Source organism: Leptosomus discolor, chromosome 10 (assembly GCF_034619465.1).
Source record: "Leptosomus discolor isolate bLepDis1 chromosome 10, bLepDis1.hap2, whole genome shotgun sequence".
Classification (NCBI taxonomy): Eukaryota; Metazoa; Chordata; class Aves; order Leptosomiformes; family Leptosomidae; genus Leptosomus; species Leptosomus discolor.
The window spans coordinates 11,648,613-11,667,758 of record NC_141400.1 but is presented as its reverse complement, the minus strand read 5'-3'; the positions used below and the strand labels follow the sequence as shown (position 1 = coordinate 11,667,758).

General features: G+C 66.4%; 3 protein-coding genes across 3 annotated transcripts; all 3 read left to right on the top strand.

Annotated features, from left to right (window-relative positions):
* The first annotated feature begins 168 nt into the window (after positions 1-168).
* On the top strand, positions 169-9,072 carry FAM193B (family with sequence similarity 193 member B). Its single transcript, XM_086471275.1, has 11 exons — positions 169-495; positions 2,471-2,710; positions 3,424-3,646; positions 3,844-4,053; positions 4,352-4,766; positions 5,779-5,974; positions 6,369-6,605; positions 7,113-8,139; positions 8,290-8,365; positions 8,446-8,543; positions 9,039-9,072. The coding sequence occupies exons 1-10, from the start codon at positions 169-171 to the stop codon at positions 8,540-8,542; spliced, it is 3,048 nt and encodes a 1,015-aa protein (XP_086327401.1). The 3' UTR covers position 8,543; positions 9,039-9,072.
* A 29-nt stretch (positions 9,073-9,101) lies between these two features.
* DDX41 (DEAD-box helicase 41) lies at positions 9,102-14,394 on the top strand. Its single transcript, XM_086471276.1, has 17 exons — positions 9,102-9,126; positions 9,236-9,334; positions 9,426-9,585; positions 9,669-9,743; positions 10,131-10,191; positions 10,814-10,950; positions 11,195-11,267; positions 11,444-11,597; positions 11,711-11,847; positions 12,050-12,212; positions 12,314-12,445; positions 12,627-12,698; positions 12,983-13,079; positions 13,344-13,493; positions 13,648-13,719; positions 13,908-14,018; positions 14,248-14,394. Exons 1-17 carry the CDS (start codon positions 9,103-9,105, stop codon positions 14,382-14,384), a joined length of 1,854 nt encoding a protein of 617 aa, XP_086327402.1. The 5' UTR covers position 9,102; the 3' UTR covers positions 14,385-14,394.
* Positions 14,395-15,123: 729 nt separating this feature from the next.
* Positions 15,124-18,191, top strand: DOK3 (docking protein 3). The gene is made up of 5 exons (XM_086471277.1): positions 15,124-15,183; positions 16,579-16,872; positions 17,014-17,107; positions 17,193-17,365; positions 17,448-18,191. The coding sequence occupies exons 1-5, from the start codon at positions 15,127-15,129 to the stop codon at positions 18,189-18,191; spliced, it is 1,362 nt and encodes a 453-aa protein (XP_086327403.1). The 5' UTR covers positions 15,124-15,126.
* Positions 18,192-19,146: the final 955 nt, after the last annotated feature.

The window sequence follows — 19,146 nt, the reverse complement described above, 5'->3', positions numbered from 1 at the left end:
GCGGGGCAGCGGTGTTTGGGGCTGGGACGCCCCGGAGGCGCCGGCGCTCTTTAGGACCCGGGGGAGTGGGATGGGGGAGGGGGCGGAGCCGCGGGTAGCGACGGCGCCGCCGCTACCTCCCGCCCGCCAGGTGGCGCGCGCTGCGGCGCGTCGCTGCCCTCTCGCAAAATGTCGGCAGCGGCTTCACCTCGCCGGGCCTTTCCCCCCTCCCTCCTTCCCCCCGGGCAGGGGCCGGACGGGCCGCGCCGCCATATTGGCTGTTGTCCTGGCTGCGGCGGGTGGCGGGCTGTGCTCGCCATGACTCGCAGGCGGAATAAGGCAGCAGCGGCGGCGACGGGTGGCTCCGGGCCTCGCCGTGAGAGGGTGGGGGGTTCCGACTCTGGTCCTCCTCCTCCCCCTCCTCCGCCACCGCCGCCGCCACCGGAACCGCCCGCCCCGCCTGAGGTGGTGGTGGCGGCGGGCAGCAGCGGGGAGCCGGGCAGAGCCACCGCTCAGGTACCGGGTTAGGCTCTGCGGCGGGGAAGGGGCTGTCTCTGAGGGGATTTCAGTCGGGGCCCTGCCTCCGCCCCCCCGCCCGCCCCCGGGCCCTGCCCCATCCCTGCTCCGACCCCGGAGCATCACTGAGGCACCCCCCGCCCCTTGAGGCCCTGGTGCCCCCCGTCTCTCCGTCTTCCCGGTGTTGGTTGGAGGGTCCTCTGCGCCTTCGGGGGGGGGGGGGGTGTTGGCGGGGCAGCCCCAGTGGAGCCACGCTGCTGGGGTGCACCTTGGGGAGGGGCCACGCTGAGGTGAGCGGGGAGGGTGGGAGGCGAAGCCCGAGCCCTTCTCCTGGGGGGCTTGGCAGCCTTGGGCGGTGGGAACCGTTTCGTACGGCATCCTGGATCGCGCTGAGGCTGGGATGGGTGCGCGGGCAGGGCCTGACCTTGGCTGGGCTGGGCTGGGTGGCGGAGCCGGCTTGTGGCCTTGGGTTGCGGGTGTGTGGAGCTGCAGCGGGACTTTGGGATGCCTCTGGCAGATGGCTGGGGGCTCCCGCTGGCGTGTGGCATCCCAGGGGGCTCATCTCCCCCAGCACTTAGGGAAAGCTGGTCTCAGCCAAGGAGGATACGTCGGCCAGCGAGCCTGTCGCCCACCATTGCATGCTGCTCCCTCTGGCAGGACCAGCAGCGCTCAGCGGCGTGAGAGCAGAGGGCTCTTCCAGCCCCAGGCTCTGTGCACCCCTTACTCCATCTGTGGGTGTAGGGAGATCTTGCTCAGGAGACCCATGTGCGCTCCGGAGAGCAGAGCCCCGGGCTCGGGTACGGGCGTGCTCGCCCGGGTGGCGCGGCGTGCTTCAGGGGGTGTTCCCACAGCTCCTTCTGGCGGGAGGGTCCAGCCCTGCCACGGGGTGATGGCAGGTGGCTGGAGCATCTGCCGAACAGGCTGCGGGCTGGCTCCGGCGCCTCTCGCTGCCTGACATCCCTCAACATGTCTGGCTGCTGCTGCGGGTCACAGGCAGGCAGCCCGGGGGTGGGCACCGGGTCGAGCTGTGCTGGGTGGGTTGGGGAGAGCCATCCTTTTGCCTGCCGTGCACAGCGGTGGCCGTGGCTGTCCCTGCTGAGACGTGGAGTGGCCTGGGAGCCCCTTCCTCCCTGTGGCCGGCTGGGTGGGTGGGCAGGGGAGCTGTGCCCCTGCTCTGCTCTCCTTGGCCTCTGACCTTTGCTTCACCTTGAGCCTGGGAGACGCCATCTGTTTCGCAGCAGCGGTTCAATGTGCAGCTCATTGTCGCGGGGCCCCGCCGCAGCGGCAGACAATGGGGGCCCCCTTGCCCGCGCCACGCTGGGCTCGTCACGGATGTCAGGCCTCCGGCGAGCCCGCAGGCTGTAGCCCAGCTCCTGCCGCAGCGCTGGGCGGGAAGCCTCAACCTGGCTGCCCCGTGCGGGGAGAGTGTGAAGCGGCGCCGGGGTCTGCACCCCACCCCGGCACATCTGCGCCGCCGGCTGCGCAGAACAAAGAGGCAGGCGGGAGGGCCTGGGGCTCTTGGGTAACGCATTGGGGGGTCTGTGGTGGGCAAGGAGGGAGGTTGTGGCTGCCAGACACCCCCCTTTGTCTTCCTTTGTGGTGATTTCTGTGGGTCTTGCTTTGCCCTGCGAGTCCCCTTGGTCCTGCTGTACCAGAGATGATAGTGGGAGTTGCTGGTGGCCTCCCAGCCTTGCTTGGTGATGGGGCTGGCTCTTTAGCATCGTGTCATCTTCCCAAGGGTCCGAAACACTCACAGCTGGCATGTAGCAGGCTGGCAGCAGCCAGGCAGCACAAGGCTGCTCTCCTCTAGTGGGACAAGGTGCAGTCCCACATGTAGCCTGCAAGAAATTCTCTGGTTTGATATCAGTGTCCTGAGGTTTGCTGCCTCGTCTGCCCCACACCTGCACAGACCTGTGGCCCAGCCGTGCGGCAGATCACATCTGGGGCGACTCATGGTCTGTGTGTCCTTCTGCAGGTGCTGCCCACCGCCAACCAGTCAGTGCAGACGTGCTGCCTGCTCTGTCACCGGGAGCGCAAGGACTGGGGAGGGCCGTCCCACAATGGGCTGGTTTCCCCGGGTGAGAGGCTGCCACCAGACTTTGTGCCAACGCTCGTGCAGAACCTCCTGGGAGAAATGCCACTGTGGATCTGCCAGAGCTGCCGGAAGAGCGTGGAGGAGGAAGAGCGGCGGGCGGTGCAGGAGCAGGCCCTGGCGGTACGCGGTTACAGCGCTGGGGTTGGAAAAGCTGGGGCCGTAGCTCCTGGGACCGCGGTGCTGACCGCCCTGGGGTGCTGGCTGAGTGCGCGGGTCCCCTCCTGAGCGCTTCAGCCGTCCCAGCCTCGCTGCTCCCTGCAGCCATGCTGCCCTCCCCAGGGCTGCTGCTGGCTCCTCCAGGAGAGACCATGGTGGGGCAGAGCGCGGCACCGTGGAGGCTCGTCCGGCAGGCTGGGTTGGGTTGGAGCCGCCTGCCTGGCGAGGCCGGCAGTGCCGCTGCTTCTCTGACAGCCCTGCTCCGCGGTGCGGTGTGCCACGTGCCCCCTGGCCCCGAGGCTGCTCCCTGCCCTTATGCCAGCTCTCCCCGGAGCAGCAGCATGTGCCAGGGCAAGTGCCTGCCCGTGCGTGGAGCTCGGGGGAAGAGCAGCTCCCTCCTTCTTGGCTTTATTTAAACCTGGCCTGGTTTGAGCGGGACCAGAGCAGGCGCATGTCCCGTGGTACAGCCTGGCCATGCTGGTGGGGGCCCTGGGAGCCAGGCTGTCTTGCTGTTGGATGGGCAGGCTGTTTGCGACCCCCGAGACAGTGACAAGAGCAGTTCCTGTGTGCTGAGCCCCCACCTCTGAGCAGCGTAGGGGGTCTTGGTGCCAATGCCCTGGGGCCAAGGGTCTCCCCTCCCACTCTGCTGCTGCTTCACTCTGTGTTTTCCTCGCCAGGTCTCGTTATCCCACACATCCTGCAAGTCACAGTCTTGTGGGGGTGGCTCCCACTCCTCTTCCTCCTCCTCCTCCTCTTCTTCCTCCTCGTGCCACGGGAACTCAGGGGACTGGGACCCCAGCTCTTTCTTATCCGCTCACAAGCTCTCGGGCCTCTGGAACTCGCAGCACACCAACGGGGCTGCACAGGGCAGCCCCCTCGGGGCCCCCCCTGCTGCATTAGGTGAGTTGAAGCTGGCCGTGGTGTTGAGCAGAGCTCTCTGCTCAGTCCTTGGCTGAGGTGGTTTCCTTGCAGGCACCCAGCTGGTGGGCAGGGATGGGCAGGCCGGGCCCCTGAATGCCAGTGCTGTCAGGATGCCTGGGTCCCTTTGCAAAGGCAGAGCCTGCTGGGAGCCAGCCCTAGCTCCGCTTTCCTTCCAGGTGACAAGCACCCCGGCCTCGCTCTCTCTCCGGAATGCGCCAGCCAGGCACCTGCCGTGGCACCGGGGCTCAAGGCCTGTCCCTACAGCCACGTGGCCTCCCCCACCTCCAGCAGCACCGCCCCAGGCTCGCCTCTGCCTACCTCACTCGACTTCTGCAAGACGCTGCCGAAGCAGTTCAAGAGCATGTGCCGGAGGGCCACCCCGCCAGGTGCGTGCCCGGGGCAGGGCCGGCCGTATCCTCCCGGCCCACTGCTCCCCACAGCCCTCGCTGCCCCAGCGCCTTTCCCCTTGCTCTGCTTCCCGGGGGGCAGGGCTGAGTCCTGCTGGGGGGACAAGGCGCTGCCAAGGCCCCTTGCGAGCAGGGATAGCTTCTAGCCCGAGTGCCCCGCTGCCTGGGGGGGAGGCAGGGTTTGTCCCACGAAGGAGCGGCCCACGCAGAGGGGGTGGGTGGCTCTGGGCGTGGGACAGCCGGTGTCTGACCGTATCTGCTCCTGCCCCCTCTGCAGGTGAGGCCTTCCACTCCTCAGAGCACCATCAGCACTCGGACCTCACTGCTCCCCCCAACAGTCCCACCGGCCTCCCCTCCCAGCCGCCAGTGCTGCTCCCCTCCAAGCAGACGCCTGCCCATCCAGGGCCCTTCGGTTCCCCACCCCACGTCCCTCTGGGCACCTCCCCGCAGGCTGCGCTCTTCCCTGCGCCCAGCGCGCAGGTGGCAGCCCCGAAACCGGCGTCCGAGTCCCCTCCCACTGGCACGGTCTCGCACAGCCCGGGGTCGTGTAAGAGCCCTCACCTGCCCCCTGCCAATGTGCCGCTGCTGAAGATGCCGCCTCCGCTGTCGGGCTGCGCTCATCCGTGCAATGGGCACTGCAGTACTTCGCTCATCCCTCCTCCAGCCTCCCACCAGCTGCCCAGCACAAACAGGTGAGTAGAGGAGCCTTGCCTGCTTCCAGCCTCTCTCCTTGCTGGGCAACATGCCCTTTCTCCCACCCCTGCCTGCGGATGCACTTTTCCCTGCGGAGGGACCGGCTGCCCTGGCGTGGTGGTGCAGAGAGCTGCTGTGTTTGTGGGCTGGTTCTGCTGCTGCAGACCCCTGGTCTCTGAGGGTTGAGCTCTTTCTCTCCCGACATTGTCTTCTCCCTGCGGTTGTCCTTTAGTACTGTGGTGCAGAAGAGACTGTGCTTGCTCCTCCTCCAGCTAAAAGACCCAAAGGAACCACCCGGTCAACCCCGCTGTTGGCCAACAGGATCTTTGTCAGTGAGACCCGTCGGGCAGCTGTGGCACTGAGCAAAGGTCCTCGAGAAGATGAAGCCTGTGGACTTGTTCTGCTCGCCTGCTGCCCTGGCCCTCCCTGGGCTGCCTGTGCCCTGCAAGAGAGCACGCTGAGTCCCGGGTGCTGGTTCCTCTCCGCTGATTAGCGCTCCCTGCGGAGGGCCAGCCGGGTCCCGGGCTGGAGCTCGAGGAATGGCGCTGTGGGCCATGCCCTGGCCTCCCTGTCTCTGAGCTGGGTAGTCTGTGCCTGTGGGAGCCGGGCCTGCCTGCACGTGGGGATGTCTGGCAGCTGCATGCAGTTCCAGCGTTTCTCACCTGTGCTACCCGCCGCCCCCAGTGAGTACCGCTCCCTGCCCTGGAATCAGCTTGTGGCCTGGCAGAGGGACACTGCTTTCTGGAGCTCTGGTGCGCCAGCCTCCTGCCTGCCAGAGGCCCTGGGGGGCAAGGAGCTACAGATGTCTTCTGGCATGGGCTCCTCTGGCATCTCCCCTAGAGGAGGAGGATGCAGGGGAGGGGGTTTGTCTGCCCTGCAAATCCTTCTGTTTGGGCACAGGCTGACCTGGGAGGGCTGTTCCTACGTGCGTATTGTGGGGTGATTTTTTTTTTTTTTTTTTGAGACCCCTTGGCTCCCACTCGTGCCTCACCCTTCTCCCCTTCTCTTCAGGGACGCCTCTTGCAAAGGGCACAAATTCCCAAACGGTACCAGCTGCCACCCGCCGCAGCCGTGCGAGGCAGATGAGGGGCTCGGGGAGGACGAGGACAGCAGCTCTGAGCGTAGTTCCTGCACCTCCTCCTCCACCAACCAGAAAGATGGGAAGTTCTGCGACTGCTGCTACTGTGAGTTCTTCGGCCACAACGCGGTGAGTGAGGGGCTGCTCTGCAGCCACCCCCAGTCCTTGCGCTCCGCTCTGCAGTGAGACGTGACGGGGTCTGTGTGCCGCGGGTGCGGAGGTGGGCAGGTCTGGCCACGGCTGTTCTCTGCCAGCCTGTGCATCCCCAGCTTTGCTTCCATCCTGCCTCATCAGCCTGCTGGTCCCCTTGCTCCCGACTTGCGGCCGCCTTGCCCAGCCTTGGGGCTTGGCGCAGGTAGACGAACCCTGTGGCTTTGTCGTGGAAAAGAGTTCAGCGGGGGCTGTGCCGACTTGTCTGGCTGAGACCTCGGGGAAGGGAGCGGTTAGGGAGGTCGGTGGGGGCTGCCTGCACGTCACGCTGGCTCCGCGTACCTGCCGGGCTGACGGCGCTCGCCTTCCGCAGCCCCCAGCCGCTCCCACGAGCCGCAACTATGCTGAGATCCGGGAGAAGCTGCGTTCGCGCCTCACCAAGAGGAAGGAGGAGCTGCCGCAGAAGCTGGGGCACAGCAGCAGCTCAGGAGAGCCCGCTGTGGACCACCGCAACGTGGACGAGCTGCTGGACTACATCAACAGCACAGAGCCCAAGCCCTTGAACAGTGCCAAAGCGGCCAAGCGGGCACGGCACAAGCAGAAAAAGAAGGTGAGGCTGAGCAGAGGGAAGCACTGCCTGGGGCAGGCTGCGGGAGGGAGGTCAGGGCAAGACCGTGTTCCCTGCAGGGCGTTGCCTTCTCTCCCTCACATCCATTTGGTTTCTTGAACGCAGTGTCCTTTGCTGCCCTCTCTCCTGAGGTGACAGCGGTTCCCAGCTCTGTGCAGGGCTTCCCCTGCCTCTGTTCCTGCAGAGGGGGGCCCAGCCCTCCCATGCTGTCCTACCTGCTCTATGCCGGGGCTCTGACAACCAATCTGTGGCAGAGAGGCAGTGCAGTGCTGGCTCGTGTTGGTGCCTCATGCCCAAAGCACGGTCTGTCATGCGACGTGGTGGCTGTCGCAGTCCCCACAGAAGACACGTGGCAGTTCGGGGGCTGTGGAAGGTGTGGGGTGGCTGTGCTGAGCGCCGGCCCTTGGGTCTGCTGCCTGACAAAGCTGGTGCACAGCTAGCCCCCCCTGTGAGCCACGCCACTCGGTCCTCATGGCACCTGTGTTGCAGGAGAAGGAGAAAGCCCAGCTGGAGGCCGAGGCCCAGAAGCGGGCAGAGCGTGCCCCCACCACCAGCCAGGCCAGGGAGCCGGCCGAGGAGAAGCTGCTGGAGTGGCCGGAGCTGGAGCTGGAGCGAGTGAACAGCTTCCTCAGCAGCCGGCTGCAGGAGATCAAGAACACCATCAAGGACTCCATCCGGGCCAGCTTCAGCGTCTACGACCTCAACCTGGACGTCAACGACTTCCCCAAGAAGGCAGCTGTCCTGGAGCAGAAGAACTTGCTCTCCCACCTCAATGGCTCTTCCGACCTGCAGGACATAGACCTGGCCCTGGCCCCGCTCAGCCTGGGCCCTCCCAAGAGCCACGGGCTGCTGCGGGGTGAGCTGGGCCCCCGATGGGGCGAGGGGCCCGGGGAGCCGCCGCCAGCCCCGCCAGCGGAGAACGGCGTGGTGAAGCGCCTCAGCGCTGTGCCCAGCCTCTCCCGCATGATCTGGGTGCAGTCCAAGGCTGTGGACTCTGCCACGGACGGCGGCGGGCTGAGCCCGGAGGCCAAGGAGGGACCGTCGGCCAAGGGGCCAGAGCCGCCGGAGCCGGTGCCTGCCGGGAGCCGGCAGCGGAAGAACAAGCGGCAGAGCGGACAGGCAAAGAAAGGGGAGGGCGCTGCTGCCGTGCCCGGTGGCCAGGCCCGGCTGGAGAGCCCTGGTGCGAAGGGGCAGGTGCTGGGAACCAAGCACCCTTCCAAGGCCAGCGCCGCGGAGCCGCAGCGGGCGGGTGGCTGTGCCGAGCCGGGGGAGAGCGGCAAGGGGCAGCCCTGGGGCTGCGGTGGCAGCAGGCTGGAGAAGGAGAGAAGCAGCGAGTGGAAAGGCCGGAGGGGAGAGGGCAAAGCGGAGTTGCCAGAGCCGGCGCAGCAGCAGCCACCTGCCCTGGCCACAGGGGACCGGCAGCTGCATCCGCCTCCTGCCCTGGGGGGCTCCCCCCAGCCCAAGGGCAAGAGCAGGAAGAGCCGGAACAAGGTGGAGAAATCCAATACCTCGATTGGTGAGTGACAGGAACGCCGCTCTGCGCCCCCCTCCTCGGGGCGACCCCTTCCCCACCTGCCCTGCCTCCTGCCAGCCCCCTGCCCGTCCCATTCCCCCCCCTTGCCCATCCTGCAGCGCTGACCCTCACTCTGGTTCTCTGCTTCGCCAGATGACGTGTTCCTGCCCAAGGACCTGGACGGGGCGGAGATGGACGAGACTGACCGAGAAGTGGAGTATTTCAAGAGGTGAGGGGGCAGCCCCGGGGGGCTGGGGTGGGGGGCGCAGAGAGGCTGATGGCTGACGGGGGCTGTCCTCTCCCTGCCAGGTTCTGCCTGGACTCGGCCAAGCAGACGCGGCAGAAAGTGGCGGTGAACTGGACCAACTTCACCCTGAAGAAAACCACTTCCAGCGCAGCCCAGTGAGGTGCGGGGGGGGCTGCCCCCCACCCACGGCCGCTCGCCTCTCCTCACTGTGCCCCCCCCCCCCCCCCCCCGCCCCGCGGGCCCCCACCTCGCCTCGGTGGGGTCCCCTCCTCCACGGGGGGGGCCCTGGTGCTCTCCTGCCCCGCGGGGACCCCCGGGGCTGCCCCCATCCTCCCTGCTGCCTGCCCCCCTCCCCCGCGGGGTGACCCCGGCCATCCCGTCCCCCTCTCCGCGGGCGCCCGGCTCCCCGCGCCGCGGGGAAGGACCGTGCTGGACCCAATAAAGAACTTTTTAATTTTTTATTTTATTTAAACCCCGCTGTCTGCTGCTTTCTGCCGCGCCAGGGGGCCGGAGGAGGGGGGCGGCGGGGCGCGGCCCTGCGCCTTCCGCGCCAGTTTGGCCGCCGAGGCGACCCGTTGGGCCCCGTCTCTGCTTCCCGCGCGGGGGGTGGGGGCGTGGCAACGCGTTGCTGGGCGACGACGCCCGTTCCCCGTAGGCGTCACTTCCGGCGCGCGGGATTTACATCCGGGGCGGCGCGGCTGTTGCGTAGAGACGGCGCCATGGAGGCCGGGGCTGAGAGGAAGGTAGGGCCGGGCCCAGCCTGGCCGGTGCCGGCCGCCCCGGGGGGCCGGGCGGGGTCGGTGCCGCTGCCGTTCCCCGCGCCGTTCCCCTTCACCTCGCGTCTCCCCACAGAGGCAGCGGGAGGAGGCGGCGGAGGCGTCTGACCTGTCCGGGGAGGAAGATGACGACTACGTGCCCTACGTGCCCGTCAAGCAGCGCAAGCAGCAGATGGTAACGGGGCAACGGGTGCTGCCGCGGGAGGGCTCCGAGCGTCCCTCCCGCCGCGGGGCCTCTCACGCCGCCTCCACCCGCTCCCTTCCAGCTGCAGAAGCTGCTGCAGATGCGGCGGAAGGTGGTATCGGAGGAGGAGCAGCGGGACAGCGGGAGCGAGCAGCGGGGTGACGAGGATGACATCCCCCTGGGGCCCCAGTCCAACATCAGCCTCCTGGACCAGCACCAGCACCTCAAAGAGAAGGCGGAAGGTAGGGGAGCGGCAGGCGGTGGGGCTGGGTGGCTTTTGGGAGGGACTGGAACTGCCTCACTGGTTCCCTGACTCTCCCCCCAGCTCGGAAGGAGTCGGCCAAGGAGAAGCAGCTGAAGGAGGAGGAGAAGATCCTGGAGAGCGTGGCAGAGGGCCGAGGTTAGCGGTGGGAGCTCCACGTCCCCAGAGCTGTCAGGGCAGCGGCAGGGGTGTTACGTGCCTTGCAGCACTCAGGGGTGTTCAGCCCTGGGATGGGAGAGGAGATCACAGTGGGATCCCACGGTCGGGGGCAGGAGATCACAGCAGGATCCCGCAGTTGGCATCTGACTGCCTGGCTTAGCTGAGACCAGGCTGTGCAGGCCCCTGGGCGTGCCCGGCAGTAGCTCCTGGTGTCCGTGTCCCCGAAGGGGCTGTCAGACCCGCTGCTGCCCCTCCTCCAGCTCCGGACACAGCCTCCCGGGCTGTTTGCCCGAGCAGTTCTCCGCTGAGGTTGAGGTGTCTGTAGACGGAGGGTGTGCCCTGACGTTATCGGCTTTGCTCTTGCAGCGTTGATGTCGGTGAAGGAGATGGCGAAGGGCATCACCTACGACGATCCCATTAAAACCAGGTGCGTGTCACAGTTCAGAGGTCCTCCAGCTGGAAACACGGCGGCTGCAGAGAGCTTGAAGCCGTGCAGCCTCGCCGGAGGAGCACCCCCCACTCTGTGGCCACTGGCTTCTCCCTCACTCCACCGCCTGGCACCTCACTGCCGTGTGTAAGGTCAAAGGCTATTGAGTCACCGTGGGTGCTGTTCTATATACAGCGAGGTTTGCTAGAGCGTGTTTATGTTAAACTTGAAGACTTGAGGTGGATCTTCAGATCCTGGAGGTGACCAAGCGAGAGGAGGTGACTGGGGAAGCCTGTCCTGCAGAGCCAGTGCTGCTCCGGGCAGTGTCACAGAGACGATCGAGATGTGTCCAAAAGATTTGAGTGTGTTTCATCCACCACCTGTAGGCTGTTCTCAGCTGTTAGCTTGGGACTTCTTCCTCAGACTTTGGGGAAATGTTTAGTGTGCAGAACTGGCTCAGATCCGCTCCCGAGCCTGCACCAGGAAGCCCCTTGGGATTACGTGTTTTCCCTGGTGGGATGTTGGAGCCCGACGGGGAGTTCCCCTGGGCCTGCGTGGGCGCTGCTGGCTCTGCAGCCCCAGCCTTGTTCTGCCCTGCGACTGTTCTCTGTTGCCCCCGCAGCTGGAGAGCCCCTCGGTACATCCTGGGCATGTCGGAGGCGCGGCACGACCGCGTGCGCAAGAAGTACCACATCCTGGTGGAGGGGGAAAGCATTCCGCCCCCCATCAAGAGCTTCAAGGAGATGAAGTTCCCCGCAGGTGGGCCGGGAGGGGAGCCTGGTGGGGCGGGGGGCGGCGTTCTCCGGGGAAATGCGAAGCTGTTGGATCTTCAGTGCTTGGTGTTAGTGGGGTCATGGCTGGATTCCCAACAGCGGCGGTGTCAGCTTGCTGCTGCCCGAGGGGTGTTTTGTCACTGGGGGAAGAGCTGCTGCTGGGATGCAAGTAGGAAGAGAAGGGGGAAGGCTTCAGGTCATGAATGTGAGTGTCCCTTGTTCCCGGACAGCCATCCTGAGGGGCCTGAAAAAGAAGGGAATCCAGCAGCCCACTCCCATACAGATCCAAGGCATCCCCACGATGTGAGTGCTCTGTCCCTGTCCCAGATCGGGGGGCGGTCGCTCCCTGCAGCCCGCCCAGCGGCGTGAACCGGGCTCCCTTCCCTGGTGGCAGATGTGCCCCGTCACCTTGCTCAGCCATGGAGGTCTGAGCCGTTCTGTGACGCTTCTCCTCACCATCGGCCCCGTTTCTCTGCCAGCCTCTCGGGAAGAGACATGATTGGCATTGCCTTCACTGGCTCTGGCAAGACCTTGGTGTTCACCCTTCCCGTGATCATGTTCTGCCTGGAGCAGGAGAAGAGGCTGCCATTCTCCAAGCGAGAGGGGCCCTACGGACTCATCATCTGTCCCTCGGTGAGTGTCGGGGGCGCAGTGACGTGCGGGAGGAAGCTTTGGTTGATATTCGGTGGTGATCCCAGCTCCTCCCTGCGTGGAGGTGTAGGAACGAGTAAGTTTTGTCTCTGCAGCGGGAGCTGGCCCGGCAGACCCACGGCATCATCGAGTACTACTGTCGCCTGCTGCAGGAGGACGGCCTGCCCCCGCTGCGCTGTGCCCTCTGCATCGGGGGCATGTCTGTCAAGGAGCAGATGGAGACAATTAAACAGTAAGACCTTCTGGGGGGGGGTTGTGGGGGGGTTGTGGGGCTGGAGCTGTGCTCAGTTTTCTGGCAGGGGGGCTAAGGAGTGGCACCTTCAGGAAGGGCTGGGGGCAAAGGCGATGTGTCAAGTGGGTGTTACCTTCCCTGTGTGTTGCTGCATAGGGCAGGATTCCCGAGTACCTGACCGTGGCCTTCTCTTGTCCCACAGTGGTGTACACATGATGGTGGCAACCCCTGGCCGCCTGATGGACCTGCTGCAGAAGAAGATGGTGAGCCTGGACATCTGCCGTTACCTGGCCTTGGATGAGGCTGACAGGATGATCGATATGGGCTTTGAGGGGGACATCCGTACCATCTTCTCCTACTTCAAGGTACTGAGCTGGCACAATATGAGGCACCCTGAAGCTCAATCCCTGCGCCCACCTGGTTGGGTGAGTGCTAAATCCCTGCCCGTGCTGTGTTCCCTGTGCAGGGCCAGCGGCAAACCCTCCTCTTCAGTGCCACAATGCCCAAGAAGATCCAGAACTTTGCCAAGAGTGCCCTGGTGAAGCCCATCACCATTAACGTTGGGCGAGCGGGTGCTGCCAGCCTGGATGTTGTGCAGGTGAGGTAGCTGGGAGCTCCCCCACGCCTGCGTGGTGAACCAGCACCATTCGTGAGGGCACTTGATGCATCCCTTGTCAGGGAGCTGGGGTCCGTGACCCTCCTCCCCAAGAGGTTAAGGGATACCAAGCCACGGCAATTTCTCTGCTGCCTGCCTGACTCACCTCTGTGCTTGTTCCTAGGAAGTGGAGTACGTGAAAGAGGAGGCCAAGATGGTGTACCTCCTTGAGTGCCTGCAGAAGACCCCACCACCTGTGAGTAGTACACTCTGGCAGCATGGCTGGGGGCGGTGTGGGCACACGCTGCAGCCCCGGGACACGGGTGGAGCTGGCAGTGGGGACACAGCCGTGATGCTACAGGGCTCTGCCGTGTGTGGGGTGGGCGTGTGAGTGAGCTGTGCTCCACGGACGAGCAGGTCCTGGGCCCAGAGCTGTGATCTACTCAGCATGAGGGGATGGGTTCCCCGGGGGGTTGTGCTGGTGCCAGCAGTACCGGCTTGCAGAAAGGTGGCTCTTCCCTGATGTCTGTGCTGCTGCAGGTGCTGATCTTCGCAGAGAAGAAGGCGGATGTCGATGCAATCCACGAGTACCTGCTGCTCAAGGGAGTGGAAGCTGTGGCCATCCACGGAGGGAAAGGTCAGTGAGGGTCTGAGCTCCGGTGAGGCCCTGTCTGACCCCTGCTCCTGCCAGGGTGTGCATGGCCATGGGAGGTCCCAGCGTGCAGCGGTTTGTGATGGTGTGAGCAAGGGCTGTGGCAGTGTCAGGAGTCAGGGCTGTGTAAGCCCTTTTGCTGGGGAAGCCGGGGTTGCATGATGCTTGGCTCTGAGGCCGTAGTGGTTGCTGCGAGAAGTGGGACTGGGAGCTCTGCCCTTGCTGATCTTCTCTGCTGGGCCTTTGCAGATCAGGAGGAACGGACAAAAGCCATCGAGGCCTTCCGGGATGGGAAGAAGGATGTCCTGGTTGCCACTGACGTCGCTTCCAAGGGCTTGGACTTCCCAGCCATCCAGCACGTCATCAACTATGACATGCCAGAGGAGATTGAGAACTATGGTGGGGACTGGGCCCCAGGGGGGTACCACCAAGGGTGTGGTGGGGTGGGTGCAGAGGACAGAAAGGGTCTGTGCTTGTCTCTGCAGTGCCGGGGGGCAGGGATGGTCTGTCACATGGCATCCACCCAGGCCTGATCCTGTCTCTTTCTCCGCAGTTCACCGTATCGGGCGTACAGGCCGTTCGGGCAACACCGGCATTGCCACCACCTTCATCAACAAGGCCTGCGGTGAGGAACGGTGCGGGGCTGGGGGCTGCCTGCAGCGGGGCCGTGTTGTGGGAGGCAGCTGGGCGATGGAGGGGTGATGCTGAGCAAGCAGGGACAAGTCATGATGGCCCGTGGAGGGGAGACGGTGGCGTGGGGCAGTGCCCCCCACCGCTGCTCGGGCTGTGTCTGAGCCGTGTCTCTGCCCCCAGATGAGTCGGTTCTGATGGACCTGAAGGCCCTGCTCCTGGAGGCGAAGCAGAAGGTGCCGCCTGTGCTCCAGGTGCTGCACTGTGGGGACGAGACCATGCTGGACATCGGAGGTGAGAGACCCCAGGCTGGCACAGGGACCTCCCGCAGGGCTGCTGAGGGGCCTGGGCCGTGGATGGCGCGGTTCCTGCCTGCCTCGGGGCTGTCGTTGCCTGGTCATGCAGGCAGCCCGGTGCTGTGGCGGCAGGGGGAGATGGTGGCGTAGCCCCTCTGCTTCTGGGGTAGGGGTGAGGGGCTGCTCTCCCAGCACAGCTCCCCCTGACCTCATCCTTCCCGTTGCAGACGAGCGGGGCTGCGCCTTCTGCGGCGGCCTGGGCCATCGCATCACTGACTGCCCCAAGCTGGAGGCGATGCAGACCAAGCAAGTCAGCAACATCGGCCGCAAGGACTACCTGGCCCACAGCTCGATGGACTTCTAGCCCGAGGGATGTGCTGCTCCCCCTGCACGGGCCTTGGTTCCCTTTCAGCCGGGGCACCGCCCCAGCTCCCCTCGCCTTCCCCAAGCACTGGGGCCCGTGCTGCACGGCTGTAGCCCCTTTTCCAGGCATTTGGCCACCGTGGCTGTTGCCAGCTCAGCACAATGAAGCTCCTGCCCTGGGAGGAAATGTGTGGAGCTGTGCTGCAACAGCCCGTTAACGTCAGCGGTGTGTTGGGCAAGCAGGTAGTGGTGCCCGGGGAGAGGAGGAAGCCCAGGTGGGGTAACGGGTCTGGGGCCTGCTGCCCCTGCCAGCCCCCTGCAGTGGCATGGCCAGGGTCTTGTGTCCCTCCTCTCCAACACCCCTCAATTCCTCCAGGACTGTCCCCGTTACCTGGTTTTGTGCATCCTCAGCTGGTGGCTGTTCCCATATCCCCCAAACGTGCTCGGATGCAGCCGGGGCGAGGCGGAGCGTGCCGCACTGGCGTCGGGCGCTCCCCGTGGTGCTTCCTGTGCTCTGCCTGCCCGCGTTCTGCCCCACTGCCCTCCTGCGAGGGGGAGGGCGGACAAACGGACACCTCCTGTGGCCCAGCCTCTGCCCCTCATCCCACACATCAGAAAGGGGAAGTCGCTGAGAGAAGGAAGTCTGCCCCATGCAGTTGCTTCAGCTGCAGCAGTCACATTTTCTCCGCTGCTGGTAGCTAGTGCCCGGCCCTTGCGCTGACTGCCAGAGCGGTGTTGGGCCCATGGAGAGACCGGTGAAGGATGGGATCCTGTATGTGCAGCACTCCAAATTTGGAAAGGTAAAGGGTGGATTTGGGGCTGGGTACAGGGTTTGCCCTGGTCTGTCTTGATGCCAGGCCTGGGGCTGGGCCCTTGGCAACCGGGGAAGTGGGGACTGGAGCCAGACCCCCCTCTGAGTTGCCCCAGGGTGGCCCTGGGCTCCGCAGCCCCAGGAGCAGGGCTCTCCCTGCGGCCGAGGGGACTCATCCATGCAGGCACCTGCTCAGGCTCACCCCTGCTCACGGGGTCCCTCTTCTCGCTTGGTCACCACGCAATGCGCAGTGAAACAATAAACGCGTGTTAACGAGGCACAGCTCCAGCGTGTGTGTGGGAGCGGGGCACCGGGGCAGCGCGTGGGACACGGCTCTGTGCCCAGCCCTCCTCCAGACTGGTCCGGGGGGGCCAGCGCCATCCGTGGGACATCTCTTGCAGCTTGGCCTGCTGCCCTGGGCCCTCGGGGTGGACACCGAGTGCCACAGCTCTCTGAGCACGGTATGGGTGACATGTGGGAGCCCCTATAGGTTTGAGCCAGTTCTAGGGAGCTGGAGAGGGGTGTTGGTGAAGCAGATCCTGCCGGCACACTGGATGTGCCTTAGTGGCATCCCCTCTGGCACAGGGGGGAGGCTGTGCCCCCGCCTGGGTTCAGTGGATGTGCTGGGCTTCAATCACGCCCTGACCTCCCTGCCCAGCGAGACCCAAGCCCTGGAGCCGAAGCGGGCAGGCCTTGTGCGCGTGGGGCTGGCGCCCTGTGCGTAGGAGGCAGGCGGGCTGGCGACGGTGGGTATTTTGGGTGTTCGGCTGCATCTGGTTCCTGCAGGGTGGAGGCTCTGCTGTGCTTTTGAGGTGCTTGGGGGCACGCGCCTCTCTATCCCATGATGGGCTGGGAAGGTGCCGGTGCCGCAGAGCCTCCCCTGGGAGGAAGCGGGCTGTGAGCTGCAGGGCCTGGCCGTGCTCAGCAGATGTGAGGCTGCCAGCAGGAGCCCCAGCAGCTCAAAACGGCTTTAATTTGCATCAGGGTCTGTCCTGAGAACAGCTCGAGAGCTCAGCTGCAGCAGCAGCAGGCTGGCGCTTGCAGCGTGGAACAAAGAGCAGGACCTGGTGCTCTGCGAGCTGGGAGCAGGCGTGACTCACCCCGCAAGCCATGCCAAGCTCGCTCTGGGCAAGGCCCCCTCCTCGACCCAGCTTTGGGACTGCCCTGCCCCACAGCCCCAGGGGTCTCCCCTGGCCCTGGCTCTCTGTGCCCTCTTGCAGCACCCAGCAAGTGCAGGCTTGGGACTCCCTGTGCCCCCTTCCTGCCCCATATGGCTCTTCCTGAGCATTGCTGGTCCTAGATGGAGGGCAGCGTTGCGAGGATGCAGCAGGCAGCTCTTTGCTGACTGTTTTTTTCCCCTGCCTGTGCCCTTCCCGTGCCCCAGAGGTCCTGGAGGAAGATGCGAGCCCAGCTCTTCGCCGCCAGCCCCTCTGGTGTGGCCCGCATGGAGAAGTTCGACGTGCGGGACGATGGCATGGCGCTGGAGAAGAGCTCCCTGCGGCGGTGTGCCCGCCGGGTGATCCGCCTCTCGGACTGCGTCTCTGTGGGCCCAGCAGACACCGAGAACTGCCCCAAAGCCACCGCCGCCTTCTACCTCAACACCACGGAGAAGAGCTACGTGCTGGCGGCTGAGCAGCGGGACGAGTGGATTGCCCAGCTCTGCCAGCTGGCCTTCCAGGTACTGTGGGGTCTGGCATAGCTGGGACCCCTTGTGCTGCTCGTGGCTCAGGTGAGCTGGGTGGCTCCGAGGTGTGGTGGCAGGCAGGGGGGCCTCCTGCTCCCCCAGTCTGGGGGCTGTGCTCACATCCCTCTGTTTCAGGGTGCAAAGGAGACAGCACAGAGCAGTGCTAGGACCCAGCCCAGCCCCGCTGTCCCCATGGAGGAGAACTCCCTCTATTCCTCCTGGCAGGACCGTACGTGCAACGGCAGGCGATAGGGTTGGGGTGGGCTCTGTCTCAGCGCTGCGGTGCTGACCCCTGCCTCGCTCTGCTCCTGTAGTGACTGAATTCCCAGTGGTGGTTGTCCAGACGGATGCGGCCACACGCTGCAGCTTGCACGGGCACTACCTCCTCTCGCCCCTTCCCCAGAGCCTGACGCTGAAGGACCCACAGTCCCGCCAGCCCCTGTTCACCTGGCCCTACCCCTTCCTCCGCAAGTTTGGCCAGGATCAGGTGGGTGTCCCCATTCCCTCCTTGGGGCTGCTGGCTGCCTAGGGCGGTTGCCAGCCCCTCACCCTGCCCTCTGGCCCTGCAGACTGTCTTCTCCTTTGAGGCTGGCCGCCGCAGCGACTCCGGTGAGGGCACCTTCACCTTCAGCACCCCCCGGGCCCTGGAGCTCTGCCGGGCCGTGGCTGCTGCCATCGCCTGCCAGCAGCAGGGCAAGGATACCTCAGACGCCCGTCTCTTCTGTGTCACAGACCCCCAGCTCTCTGCACCGGGCCTCGAGTCTCAGTCCTGGGGCCCTGGGGCTGAGGAGCCTCAGCCCAGCCCACCCCTTGGGGGGGCACAGCCTGCCTCCCACGCCCCTGCCAGCCTCCTCCACTTCCCCCCGCCGGAGCCGGAGGCCACAGGCCCCATCGTCTATGCCTCCATCGCCCGGGGCCAGCAGCATCTCTTCGCACCAGTGCATCCGGGCTCCAGTGAGCCCTGGGCCCCGGGGAAGCTGCCTCCTGAGCATCTCTATGAGAACATCTTCGCCACAGAGCCGGGTCCAGCTGGGGCGGAGGAGGAGGAGGAGGACGAGGAGGAAGGGCAATGGGAGCTGGGGTGCCGGCAAGCTCCCGAGGGCCACAGCAGCGAGGTGGGCCCCCTCTATGACAACCGGGCCGCCCTATCCCAGCTCCCGCGGGGCAGCCCCCAGCCCCCCGAGCAGCGCTGGGGCCGTGGGGAGCAGGAGGCAGTGCCGGGACGCCCCGGGCACAAGCCTCAGAGCAACCTCCGGGCCAAGCTGGTGCGGCTGCTCAGCCGGGAGACCCCCGGCCCGCGGGACTGGGCGTGAGCCTGAGCCCGTGCCCGGGCCGGAGGCGGTTCGGTGGAGCGGTGCGGTGAATAAACAGCCTCGGCCGGACTCGGCGCTGCCGGTGCTGCGGGGGGTGGGTGGGGGTCGGTGCTGCGGGGGGCGGGCGGGGGCAGCCCGCGCCTCCCCGCCAGGGGGCGCCGCCGTGCGCGCCCCGGCAGGGCAGGCGCACGCGATGATTGGCCGAGCCTTCCGCCGGCTCCGCCCTCTCTCGAGCCTATACAAGTCGGGGCCGGGGCGGGCGGGGGCGGTGCCCGAGTTCGAGTCCCGCGTCCGCCCGCTTTGCTCCGCTCCGCTTCCCGCTGCGGCGCCGCCCGCTCGGCCCCGCTCCGCCGGGGGCCCAGCCGGCCGCGGGTGAGTGAGCGCGGGAGGGCCCGGGCGGGCCGCGGCGGGGCTGAGGTCTCTGCCCTCTGCTGGGGGGGGGGGAGAGTTGGGGCGTGAGGGATGCAGGGCTGAGGCCTGGGTCTGGGGGAGGGCAGTTGGTCGGGGTCGGGCCCGTGGGGCACGGCTGGGCCTAGGGCTGGGGTCGCCGTGGGGTAAGGCTGGGAGCCCCGTGGGGCAGGGCCGAGGTCCCCGACCTCGGGGAAGGGAGCCTGTGTGGGACGGGACAGGGCGGGGGCCCTGGGGTCCCCACGGGGTGGAGTGGGGAGCGGGGCTTGGGGGGCCCCCGTGGGGCAGGGCTGGTGGCCCATCCCGGCGGCCCCCCAGGAGCTGGAAGGCTGCCCAGCCTGGGGTTGCTGGGGACCCCCAGCCCAACCCAGCCCCGCCCAAGCCCCGCGGGGGGCTGCCCGCCCGCCCGCTCCGCGCCGTCCCGTCCCGGTGCCTCGCTGGGGCTTGCGCGGCTGCCGGGCGCCGGGAATGCCTGACACGCAGCCTTCCCCCGGCCCTCCCGAGCGGGGAGCGGGCTGGTGTCGTCTTACACGCCTTATATAGCCCG

Coding starts and splice junctions, on each gene's coding strand:
- FAM193B (XM_086471275.1), top strand. CDS start 169: ATGTCGGCAGCGGCTTCACCTCGCCGGGCCTTTCCCCCCTCCCTCCTT. Junction 3,647..3,843: donor GGCCCCCCCTGCTGCATTAG/GTGAGTTGAAGC, acceptor CTTTCCTTCCAG/GTGACAAGCACCCCGGCCTC. Junction 6,606..7,112: donor GGCACAAGCAGAAAAAGAAG/GTGAGGCTGAGC, acceptor CCTGTGTTGCAG/GAGAAGGAGAAAGCCCAGCT.
- DDX41 (XM_086471276.1), top strand. CDS start 9,103: ATGGAGGCCGGGGCTGAGAGGAAG. Junction 9,744..10,130: donor GAGCGTGGCAGAGGGCCGAG/GTTAGCGGTGGG, acceptor TTGCTCTTGCAG/CGTTGATGTCGGTGAAGGAG. Junction 10,951..11,194: donor GGAGATGAAGTTCCCCGCAG/GTGGGCCGGGAG, acceptor GTTCCCGGACAG/CCATCCTGAGGGGCCTGAAA.
- DOK3 (XM_086471277.1), top strand. CDS start 15,127: ATGGAGAGACCGGTGAAGGATGGGATCCTGTATGTGCAGCACTCCAAA. Junction 15,184..16,578: donor AGCACTCCAAATTTGGAAAG/GTAAAGGGTGGA, acceptor CCCGTGCCCCAG/AGGTCCTGGAGGAAGATGCG. Junction 17,366..17,447: donor GCAAGTTTGGCCAGGATCAG/GTGGGTGTCCCC, acceptor CTGGCCCTGCAG/ACTGTCTTCTCCTTTGAGGC.